Here is a 12,791-nt window from a genome sequence, read left to right as displayed (position 1 = left end):
ACTTTTGGATCCTTTACAAAACCCAATAAAAACTTAAGGGAAGGCAGTCAAAAACAAGAACATTAGTGCTGTCTTCTCATCTTTGAGAGAATAAAAACTAGCAATAGAACATGTTTTCTTCTGCTGGTTGACTTTTCAATTGAAAAAAAAAAAAAGGTTGTCAAAATGAAATCTGCCTTGCAAATTGGTCAATTATGTGGAACAAAAATTCTTCCTACTGGGGACAAAATGAAATGGTATTTAAACAAATAAAGGCCAGCCTCTCAAGTCTAACACTTACCTAAAACACTAGCTCATTATGCTTTATGTTTCAAAGAAAATATTCCATTAGTAATTTTCCATTGAATTTTATTAACAAATACCTTTAACTGTAGAGAAAGAAAATCAAATAAATGTTTGTAAAATAAATACTGTGAAAGCGTCAGTATTTCTGTGGCAGTGGAGAGCTCCAAGACAACAATCTTGGGGAACAACACTGGAGTTATTCCCTCATGAATATTCTTGGCGATCATTGCAGTTTGATCATACTTGAAGGATTTTTTTGGATAGGTTCACACTTTATTCATACTTCAGCAATATGCAAAGTTAAGTTTTCAGTGGTTTATAGGCTGGGCCCATGATCAGGCTATTTTTTGGCTTACCTTTATATATATATATATATATATATTTTTTTTTTTCCGGAGAAGCAAGTATCCACCAGCAGGGCTACAGCTACTGTAGTTTTGTTTGTAGTTTTGGTAGTTTTGCCAAGAGATGACACACAGCTTCTGCCCTGACTCAGCCTGCGCTTCTGTGGCACAGGTAGGTGCCTTCTGCTCTAAAGAAGGCTTCCAAGGCAGGGAAAACAGTGATGTGTGATAACAAACTACAAAAAAAGAAAGATTTGAAATGTGTCCATTACGTCAACAAAGAACAACTTGTTTTGTCTGAATAAAACCAGTCTCATCAGACAGACACTTGCCAATCTGGAAATTATGAACTGTCAACAAGACGAGTGATTAAAGGGGAGACACTCCTTTAAAACAGACTATAGGATTTAACAGAACGAGTTTCTACATTAAGAGGCTGTGTAATCTTGTGCGTATAGGAAGCATCTTTAGAAGCCATCATGACCACCAGCCCCTTTTAGTTTAACTGTAGCAGCTCTTACCAATTAATACGAGTGCTCTGCCTGCACAGATGGAGCACAAACCTATTTCTCGAGGGCAAAGAGATTGACAGCAATAGTGAGGAGGAACACAAATTTACTTAAATGAAAAAAAGGAGAATGTACCTCAGGCAAGGACTCTGGAGCAACAGGTATCATGGCCTGCCTCGTGGGGTATTTGTAAAACAGCTTCTTACAGGAAAGGACTCTTGCTTTCTCCCCCCCCCCAAAAGATTTCCATCAGTTCATTTCATGTTTGCTCTGCTAGAAGCGCATATGGATAAATGCAACCTTAATTATCCCTAATCTAGCTCCAGGCCAGCTTTCTCCCTCTGCAAATTAAGGAAAAGGACATGGAAAAGTGAAAACAAAAAGTCTTTGAAAAAATGAGCTCATGGTGTGAAGAGGAGGAGCCAGCAGCACTGGCACTGCTCTGCAGGGCCTGGAGGGAGGTGTTCTGCAAGAGCATGCTGGAAAGGGGATGGGGAAGAGCATTCTCCCAGCTCTGCAATCCACAGTGATGGCATTTCTGTCAGCAAGAAGATCCCACTGCAACTAACAAAGAAACTTCATAGCTCTTGGAGGGATATATTTTTTTCAAGGTATGGCATGTGAGCTGAAATGACTCGTATTTCATTAAGAGGACCATAAAAGCAATCTGCTCAGGCAGGTCTGTTTCTTAAGTGATTTCGGAGGATGCAGCCAGGGCAATAAATCGAGCAGTTATTTACATCGGTAAGTATGTGCAGATGTGTGTTCACAGCTTAAGTTGGCTCAGAAATCACAAGACTTAAATGAGTTAAGGGATTTCAGAGAACGCGAAAATAATGGAACATTTTAATGTACACATTTTTCCACTGACATCAATCTTTTTCTCTCAGATAATGAGAGAAAGGCAGTACAGTCTAGTGAAAAACACACACAAAAGATTTTTTTAAAAATCTAGAATGGCTAAATTCTAATCCCAGTTCTGCCAACAACAACTTCCACCATGGCCTAGCAGAGATCAAACTCTTGTTCAACTCAATTCCGTGGACAAAAGACTTTAGGGTACAAATTACCAAGCCCAAAAATCTGCCTGGCTTTTGTACTTTGCAAAATCACCATACCCGTACAGTCAGCTTACTTTACAGTGTGCCAATTAACTAAACATTTGTGCAGTGTTTCCATTGTGTTTCATACCCTATGCTTGTTTTCTTGTCAGTCTTTGAAATTGGCCTGACACGGATGTTGGTTAGATACAAGTACTGACCCATGTGTGGGCCAAACAGTAGTAGTCGATCTCTTAACAGGCCCGTCTCTGAAATGGGGGGCATGGACTGTAAAAACAAAGCGTAAATGTTCCTGCCAAAAGTTAGAAAATTTCATAAATACACTGCATTTGTTTCAAAGCCAAACACTACTAAGGGGGGAAAAAAAGCATTGAAATGTGCTAACAAGGTACAAGAATTATTAAACTCTGCTCTTTAGTGACCAGACAAACTGATCACGTCTGTGGCAACGCAGTGTTCAGCTAAGGTACGTTCCAATTTTTCTCAGTGTCACTACAGGCTACAGCCATGCATTTCCATACCCTAATTTGTTTGGATTTCTTTCAAGTCTGACCTTAATTCTGGGTATTTCCTGGGTTTATAATGCTTAGCTTGTGGATACTTACAACATACCTTTCATATATTTTGTCCTCAATAAATGAATGTACTCTTAACCTTAATTCCATCTTAACATTGCAAAACAGAAACAATGTGCTTTTATTAAATTGAAAAACTCATGTGAAAACACCAAGCAAGCAGCCCAAAGAATGCTACCTTGCAGTTTTCCAAATGATTTGCAGATACAAAGTATGTTCATTCTTTAATAATTGTTTATTTTAACTTTTATTGCCCAATTCAGGGATACACTCTGGCTACTTAATGCTGTGGTAAAGCTGCACAAAAATAACACAGCTGTGTTGAGATGCATGTTTCACTAGAGCATTGCTGAGCAGCTGGTTTGTCCCTTTCAATCTCCCACTCTTTCCTGGCCTGTAAATTCCCAACCCTCCACCCACCCTTTCTCCTCTTCAGCCTTCATCTGCATGTGCACACCACCTCATGACCACCTGCTTCTTTCCTGTCTTCGAATCCACTTTTTTTCCTACACACACCTATACACACACCTTGGCCTTTCCACCTCTGGGTAGATGGGGTACAATGGGCATATCCTCTACAAATAACTATTTTAAATCAGCAACTACTTGCAGGCCATTTCTCATTAACTGATCACCCATCCTCAAGCAGAAGCTGTCATAACCAAATCTTGTCAATCATCCAAATTTAGTGAGCATCTGCTTGATGTTCACCATGGCTGAGGGCTCCTCCCAGAACGGTCAGCACTCGCTACATGCTCGGTGACAGTGAAACCAAGCCTATACTGCCTGATGCTGTCAGACAGGGGACGGGAACACTGAATCGCACAAAAATGATGTCAGAGAAATGCCCAGTGACTTCATACTCACTGACTACTGCCCCAAACAGGCATCTGCCACAGAATTGTCTCTGCTGATGCAGGAATTTCAATTATGGACCAAAAAAAAAAAAAAAAGAGAGAGACCCCAACAAAACTGGCTTGACCACAGATGCCAAATTTCTTAAAAAATACATTCGTTAAAGCTACCTCCTAGTGAAGCAAACCAATTCATTTGTAGATCCTTAGAAAAATCTCTTTATATTCAGAGTGCTTCAATTTTATGGAAGATCTTTTCATCTGTAACAACAAAACCAAATTCCTACCCAAAATGGAAATCTCCTTTTGTTAGCTGCAGCTGATCCCCTTCTAAATTTGTTAATGCACTTCATTTTACCAGTTAAACCTTTAAGTCCTTTACTCATTAGTGTCACATTATTTCTTGTTCTTTTATGACCTAGAAAATATTACTGTTCTAGAAATGCTAAATCCCACATTTATCCACAGTGAACATTTACTCTATATCTTCACTACTTCTGTAGAAAAAAAAAGATGTTTTTTTGATACTCCTTTCTTCAACACCATTACATCTACAATGTATTTCCTACAAAGTTAATCAGTATAAAATCTAGATCAGATCCAACTATAAAAATATATATAACAACTATTTCAGGACAAAGGTTTTTCAATCAGTGCCAAATCTGCCTCTGACACACACGACACTCCCGCTGGTATCAGTGGGATTTCAAATCCATGCATCTGAGACACACCTTACCTTCCTAGAGCTAGGCAAAACTCCTGATTCCACGTGACATGCAGGACTTCACCGCTAACAATTAGACTATGGACCATGTTTATGATAAGATCCTGAACGGCCTCAGTTGCAGATGAGTGATACCACCTTCGCTGCCACTACTTCTGGGTTGCATGAATTCATAAGCAGCTAGAGTTAAAACTGATGACTCCCACAACACACAGATCTAGCTAAGTTTTCAACAATGCCCCAAGAACTGCAAGTTCACTTAGTCTGTATTTTTAACAGCACAGGGCCTTTGTCGTTATAAATTTCAAAACAAAACCAAAGAATTCCACATAATATTTATACTTTCAAAAGTACAATATTAATACAGGTCGGTCAGTTAGAAATAACAGCAGTTTGTTAGGTCTACAAGATTTAACGTAAAACTGGTTTACAAATGCTGAAAAGCAGTAGTGGTCCAATAGTCACCATTACACATTAACTTCTCTCTTCCAGAAAATAAAAAAAAAAAATCCCAATTCAAATTTACCAGTATCAATGAAATATTAATAAAACACCCCCAAACATGCCACAATCACTATTCACAAATAAAGTTAAAATGAAATATACAAAAATTCACTTAATACTGTTAAATAACAATAAACTACAAGATTTCCTGAACAGAAATGGTAGGACCCCTGAATGTTTTACAGTGAATGTCAGGAAAAATTAAGTTACCTATGACTATTTCCATGATATACCAGCCAAAGATTTACATGACCATTTCAAAATATACCAATAAAGATTTACAGTCTCTTTAAGATGCACTAAACAAATAGGTTCATAAAGGTGAACACAAATGCTTAAAAATACTGTAACCATCACCAAGGGTGTACTTATGATACTCACTGAGATGCATAAGCATAGTAGTAACATGTTTACTATCTCTGGTAAACAGATAACGTCTAAGATCTGAGAAACTCTCTAAGTTCCCATTTTAAAAGTTCTGTAGTATAGTGAGTTCTTATCAAGTACAAACTTGCATCTTTCCAGTTGATTTCAAGTGAATAATGCACAAATGGGAGAGCAACAGGGTGGGAAAAGTGTGACATTATTCCCATGTTCTTGTAATTAGTCGTCCTGTTTCTCTGTAATGAAAAGATCCAAAATTTCAAAATTAAGCCAGGGTCCAACATATATGAATCTTTTTTTTTCTTTTTTCTTTTCTTTTTTTTTTCTTTCCTTTTTTTTTTTTTTTTTTTTACTATTTGTATTTCTAAGTTAAAAACAAGGTAAAAAAAGTCATTGCTTCTGTCAGGTCTCATATGCACAACAATGTGCAAATATGCTGGAGTGAGCCTGACAAAATTTATTATCCAGTCTCCATGCTCTAATTTATCAATAACTAATATAGGATCTGAGAGCAAATAATAATTACTTTTCACTTGTTTGAATCAACTTTCACACCATGTGCTTTTCAAAAACATAATATGCATTATAATTTTTCAACTATTTCAACACATACTTCCAATGTTAAATAAGGAATTAAGTGCCATGAACTTAGAGCATTAAAGATGGTTCACCTATAGCCAAGCAAAGCTATGTTTACATTCCAGGAAACACTGCAGTTTAAGAAATACAAAAAAACCCGCAGCAGTAGAACGTTTTATGAAGAGAAACAGATGCATTCACATATTATAAAGCCATTGCAACTTCTTCAGGCATGGAACTGTTGTGTTAACTATACAGACAGTAGTTATTTAGCAGCAATGATTCCGCAATAAATAATGCACTGTGTTTCTCAGTCCTGCACAAAAATTGCAGCTACAGTTACATCAACAGCTGTAACCTACTGGCTCTAGTGGCAGAGGAGACCTTAAAACCAACTGTACAAAAAATTGTCACACTGTGACAACAAATATAAAAACATAATCTGCAGGTTGGAAATAAAAAGACTCCACTGTGAAGAGGACAGTGTAGACAAACTGCGATTCCAAGTCCACCAAAAGAGAGCACTGCCTTCAGATCCAAGTCCTTGATTGATAGGATAGGCTTGGGCTTGACTCTGCACCGCCCACTTTAAAAAAGCATGCTCTGCCTTCTGTTCTTCCCATGTCCTACAACAGAACATGGACCATGGTAAGAAACTTAAGCATTCGTGCAACAGAGTATTCAATCATTATCTATATCTCTCCTTCTATGCCAAGAAAATATCCTTTCTTTGGGCTTCAACCAGTATCACATTTTTTTTAACCTGCAGTTATTGTGTTAGCATGCAACTTGTAAGTATGAGAAAATATTAATCTTTCCATACCTGTCTCTGGGTAAGTGGAATTTCGAAAGCCAGGGTCTTTTTGCAGCTGAATCTCTTTTAGACTGAATATAGAAACACCTGTAATGTAGCAGAGAAATTAATTCATATCTATCTGAGCACAACCATGCTTTATTGAGCAAAATTCTATTTTTAATTGTGCAGATTTGATAAGGAAAAAAAACCTTTCCCTATTCCCAAATGTTTAAGTCAGTATGTATTGGACTTCTTTAACAGACTAAAGAATTTTTCATTAAGCAATTGTTGTCAGTTAACCCTGATAGATAGCTAAGCATCATGCAGCTGCTTGCTAACTTCCCCACAGCCCTAGTGCGTTGGGAAGAGGAAAGGAAAAGTAAAAACAAGAAAACCTGTGGGCTGAGACGAAAACTCTTTAGTAAGTGAAGGAGAGGGTGAAGAAGAGAGAGAAAACAAAAGAGATACAAAGGCAGTAACTCACCACCTTCCATGTGTAGACTGATGCCCTGCCAGTTCCTTAGCAAAATATGGCTAACTTCCCCAACAGTCCCCTCACCCCCCACCGTGCCCCCCTTTTTCCTTTTTGATTGCTGAGCATGACATTATATGGCATGGGTTATCTCTTTGGTTAGTTTTGTTATCTGCCTGGTGTGCCCCCTCCCAGCCTCTTGCGCACCCCCCAGTCTATTCACTGTGGGGGAAAGTGAGAAAAGAGAAGGCCTTGACACTGCAAACACTGCTGAGCCATAGCTAGAACACTGGTGTGTTATCAGCACTGTTTTGGTGACAAATATAAAACATGGCACCATACAAGGTGTTATGACGAAAATTAAATCCATCCCAGCCAGACCCAGGACAGTCATGAACTATCTTAACAATACTCTGCTGCTTTACTACTATTCTTACTTTCAGGCAAAGTATGTATTCTTGTTCCAAGACTTCTGAAGTATGCATGTTTCATGGCCTCTTCTGCTGAAATTCTCTTCTTTGATTCATACTGTTAAAATAAAAGGATGTAAGTGCATTGGTTTTCATTAAAAAATCCTTTGCACTAAGTGATTTCGTCAAAGGAAGAAAGAGTTCAACTTGCTCAAATCTTTCCTACCAACTCACTAGGACATCTTTGATTTCATTACTTTTATTTCACACATGAAACACCTAACATATGTTATCTAAATTAGAATTATCAACATATGAGATTGCTAAAATACTCAACTGCTGTAAATGGATGCAAATAAAAGTATACTTAATCTTTATTTGTAGTTGTAACAATGATCAGATGTCAGACTTCTGGCTACTTTATGTTCTAATATTAAATCACAATTACATGAGATCACAAAAGCTTTCTAATTAGAATGGACTATGCTGCGGTATTTTGCATAAAAGGGAACTTCAGACAACATGGTCTTCAATCTGTGCTTAACACATCTCATGTTTGGCATATTTGGACATTTGGACAAAGATGCAGACATTTAAAAAAGGCGTACACAAAGAAGAACAAAGTCTAAACAAGGACTGCAAGGACTACTGTTCTCACACTGTGTAAATAGATGAAGACTTGGTATAGAATTTAAATCGCTGGCTGCAAAGCAGTGTTACTGCACTCCACCTTACATACTAAGGCTTCTTAACACAGTGAAGTTACAGGGCGTCTACATCTGTTCAAAGACTTAAGAGTTGGCCTTCCATCTTGCCTCCCCTCTTCTTGTTTCTTGGCTCATTTTTAATGCAGATTAAAAGATTAAACCCACAAAACACTTTACCTTTTGAATACAAACAGTTTGAAAGATCAAAGAGTATTCTTTACATTAGTAGATGCTTCTCTAGTGGTAAGTGAAATCCATCTTTACAGAACTGTAGTATTTGTATTTAAAAGTTCTGTTTTAATACTGTATTTCAAACGCGTTTTAGTTTTTCAGAGAATTGCTAACAGAATCAATTACTTTTTTACAAACAGTAATCAGAGAGAAAAAATTGCTTCTTGCAAAAGAAAAAAAAAACAACAAAAAAACCCTACCCAAAACCACAACTCCAACAAAAAAACACAGCCAAAATACCAGCTTTTATGTTCCTACAGTATTTAGCCTAACAATCATTCTTCCTAAATCTGTCATCCACTACATACTGAGCTGTATATTCCACTTTGAGTTAGATCTAACAGGTACTATGCTTGTAATTAAAATTTTACATACTACACCAAAACTCTAAACTTGCACTTTTAATAAAGTAAAGCCACAAAACATATCTTACTTGAAGGAACTTCGCTATCAATTCAATTCCTTCCGTGTCTAGCCTAAAAATAAAAATATTAAAAAAAAAAAGTTATTGAACTATATTTACCAAAAGCCGATCTGCAAAGTAACTGATGAAAGTTGTATTTAAAAAAGTGAATGTTTTCACCCAAACAACTTTTCTGCTTGTGAATGTGTATACATACAAGTAGCACTATCTCAGAACAACATGAAAATACTGGGAACATACAAATCTTGAGCTTTGTATTGTGATTTAGTAGGCTGACCCAGGTCATTCACTAGGCGAACACAATATTAGATCTTTTTCTTCAGAGTCAATAAAAATGTGTTAGGCTTTGTTATAAAGTTTATTTACAACCTCTGTGCTGTTAACAATACTGATGCAGACCCTTCAAATTCCTCATAATGATTTTAGAATGATTTCAAGAGACCGCTCAAGGAAATCTTGCCATTTTAACAATAAGCCTATTATATAACAAGAGAATTTGGAAGTGCTGTGTGAATACTGCCACTATGCAGGTGTTATTAACAAGGAGTTTACAGTTCTATAGCTCATTATGGAGCCTTGAATGATATTAGACAAAGTAATTGCATAGTAATGGAACTATGCTTTGCATTAATATCTGCCCACAATGATGTACAGTTTTCCAGCATTCACTAGCACACCATACTTGGAACCTTGTTCACATTTACAAATAGTCAAAGCTATAGGAATACATATGTTCTTTCAAATAAAACACAAAATACCTTGGTGCATGGTTGATTAGGGGTTGTGGTTTATATTTAGGGAAGTTGTAGTTTCTAAATTCATCACTGGAAGAAATACCTGGCCATGTTTCTTGACATGGGGTTCCTGTATTTAAAAAAAGCAACAAATTCAACTTAAAAAAAAATCACCACCAACAAAACAACAACAACAAAAATAACCCCTCTCCCCCACAGACCTGTAAAGAAACAGCTCTGACATAAATAAGTACTTAATCCTGTAATTTGAACAGGAAAGAAAAAGAGGCAATGCTGTACAAACTCATCTGTGCACTCAGGTTGATCACTTTTAATCAAGAGCACACTCATTCACCATAAAGACAATGGAACATAAAATGTAATTTTTAATAGATAAAGATCTACAGTTCTCCCAGAAAAAACGTGTTTAGAAGAATAAACACATACCAGTAACAGTGCTGCTAAAAGTAACGCTTACCTAGAAGCCTGAAAATTAAGTGCAGCTCATCTTCAACAGTTGAACCAGGGAAGAGAGGCCTTCCTGATGCCATTTCAAAAAATATGCATCCAACACCCCTTTTATAGAAAAAAAGAGAAAAAGGTAAATCAGAAAAAAAACCACAACAGCAATTTAAGCTTTCTGCTCTTATAGACTTCTGTAATTTCTCTTAAATAAAAACAATTATATTAGTTAACCACATGTTGCTACTAAAAATATTATTTTGAAAGAAGATATACAGCAACAAAAGAACTGTCAAAGACCAAATAAAATCTTTGTCATAGCTATATTATATCCTCTCCCTTCAGATGTCAAGTTAATCAATTGTATTGTAGTTCATAGTAAAATACCATGTTATGTCATCAGGAGAACATGGAATTTTTTTCCCCTAGAAATGTGGGCCTGATGCATGTTTAAGCAATAAAAAAGTACTCTGCATTTTCAGAGACAAATAATAGCATCTTCCCCATCTGTCGATCCTTTCTATAAAATCTAAAGCAGTCATAGCATTCAAAAATTGAAAAGATTAGTATTCGAATGCTACTATACAGCAATGAAGAATTGGCATTTTTTCAACTTGACCGAGAATAAAAATTAAAACTAGAGAAAGCTATACAAACCACATGTCTATTTGAGTTGAATATTCTGAAGATCCAAGGAGAACATCAGGTGGTCTGTACCATAACGTGACAACTTCATTGGAATAAGTCTTCGTAGGAACAGACTTCGCTCTAGCCAATCCTTGATAAAAAGGGAAATAAAGGGTAATGTGCTGCTTCTACGCAATGCTGCTTTTCTTAAATCTTATTTTCCATGGAACTGACAAAGAACTTTTACAGGAGAAGTCAACTTTAATATACTAACTTGTTAAATACCTTCCCAATTATATTTATTCAAGAGTCCTAACAAATATATTTCTACAATGCGATTTGTCTTAGTATTTACAGAAATCTCATGGTAAGTGTTTTGAAGCATAGAAGGCAGGTAAGCAGATCAAAACTTGCAGTAAGCCTATACATGTCATCGAAACAACAAAGCATTATGTCAATATAGCATCTTCCCCACAATCTGTGAAATCCCACATTCACCACTTAACAATTACACTGCAAGAGGAAGAAAGCAACAAATGAACCATGAAACAGTGGAAATGGACCAACAGCATTGGACTGCTCAAAAGAGGTTTTCCACAATAATACTGTCAGTTTGTCAGTAACATCCTCAATACAATTTAGGTCTATTGTGTTAAATACAATCTTCTGAGCAACTTCTGTTCACAAACCAGGGAAAAAAACAGTGTTAGCACAATTCTCGAAGGACCTTCCTGACATAGAAAATAAAAGGAAATTGTGAATGCTGCACTCGTCTGCAAATGCTCACTGGAAATCTCAAAGGAACTTGGTGCATCAGTAACACCTGACAATTCTGTATAGGGACAGACCCTTCCTCTTGCTCACCTTGGTAACTCTGCTTTGGAGTGATTGTGGAGCGTGAGTAAAAAAAACAGCCTGAGCTCCAGCTTAAGGATTTGACTAAGTGTCAGTTTCAAAGGAAGCTGTAAGACTACTTTCAAACCTCAAGTCAAGTGATAGTATGACCTACACACCTATTTTCTAATATCCTGTAAAAGGACGACTTTCATTTTCCATCTGAGAATGCACAAATTTACCACAGACCTGATGTTCTTATCTTTCCTTTATAAATGCAACTGCACATACCCACTTCTCTTTTGTCTCCTTCAGATGATTGCTTTCACGAATTCGTTTAAAGGAAAGACAGAAACCAAAACAACGTTTTGTGGAATATTCCTTAGTGTTCACAACTGAAGTCATAGATTGACTAAGAAGTACCAGCTTCTACAGAAAACTGTGAAACTGACACAGACTTGGGCTGGGACCATAGCCAACAGACTGAATGCTGATCCTGCAGTTACAGTTCAGAAGCCATTGCAAGGAAGACAGGATAGCTACATCACAGGCAGCAAATGGCTTGCCTACTGACTAGAGGATGTTACTTTTCCAGTTATTGACAAACAGCAACAAGGACAAGGTTCTAAATCCTAGCCTTCTGAATTGGTAGGGATGTACAAAGATGAATTAAATACACATCTTTGGTTCATTTTCCTGATGTTCACAGTGGTTTGCAAATGCACATTCCCAGTTCCAAAGGATTTCAAAGTTCAGTATAATTTGTTTTCAGTATTTTCTTAATAGTGAGTAAAGAAAGTATTTGTTGTAATTTCAGTCCGTACCAAAGTCTGCTAGCTTCAGTTCTCCTTTCTCATTAATTAGTAGATTTTGTGGCTTCAGATCTCGATGCAACACCTTTCTTCTATGACAGTAAGCCAAACCACGAAGAATCTGGTATAAAAACAGCTACAAAAGAGAACATTTAAATAAATTAGGCCAAAAATGTTAATCTTCAGATTACACTAACTTATAACAGCCTGTTTGGGCACTGCAGAGTTAAAGCTCTATACTGTAAGCAAGACAAAAGTACCTCTCAAAAAGTAAATTAGTTTTCCCTATAAGCACACTTACAGTATCTTCATTATTGTTTACAGATTTAAAATACTTTTATGCTAATGCACTGCTTTTACACAATACTTTACAATAAAGATTTTAAGAGAGATTTGTTCTGCATAATTGAAGAGAGCCACAGGGCTGTTTATTTTTAAGTATTTACCAGTGTTCCTCCCCACA

The 12,791-nt window shown here is 36.7% G+C and overlaps 1 protein-coding gene across 4 annotated transcripts in view; it reads right to left on the bottom strand.

Annotated features, from left to right (window-relative positions):
• Nucleotides 1-2,994: 2,994 nt before the first annotated feature.
• Nucleotides 2,995-12,791, bottom strand: part of CDK17 (cyclin dependent kinase 17) — a 95,969-nt gene continuing 86,172 nt past the window's right edge. For 2 of the 4 annotated variants that reach the window (XM_040556739.1, XM_040556760.1), the window contains 8 exons: nt 12,341-12,464; nt 10,713-10,833; nt 10,072-10,169; nt 9,618-9,723; nt 8,869-8,911; nt 7,525-7,615; nt 6,643-6,720; nt 2,995-5,476 (listed from right to left, as the gene is read on the bottom strand). In XM_040556739.1, coding sequence (XP_040412673.1) covers nt 5,460-5,476; nt 6,643-6,720; nt 7,525-7,615; nt 8,869-8,911; nt 9,618-9,723; nt 10,072-10,169; nt 10,713-10,833; nt 12,341-12,464 — 678 coding nt within the window. In that variant the 3' untranslated portion in view covers nt 2,995-5,459. Of the gene's footprint in view, nt 6,446-6,642; nt 6,721-7,524; nt 7,616-8,868; nt 8,912-9,617; nt 9,724-10,071; nt 10,170-10,712; nt 10,834-12,340; nt 12,465-12,791 lie in introns of all 4 variants that reach the window. The other 2 variants (XM_040556737.1, XM_040556750.1) reach the window with 1 other exon arrangement.

This window comes from Cygnus olor, chromosome 1, assembly GCF_009769625.2.
Source record: "Cygnus olor isolate bCygOlo1 chromosome 1, bCygOlo1.pri.v2, whole genome shotgun sequence".
NCBI lineage: Eukaryota > Metazoa > Chordata > Aves > Anseriformes > Anatidae > Cygnus > Cygnus olor.
This window is presented reverse-complemented; position numbering and strand designations above follow the sequence as displayed.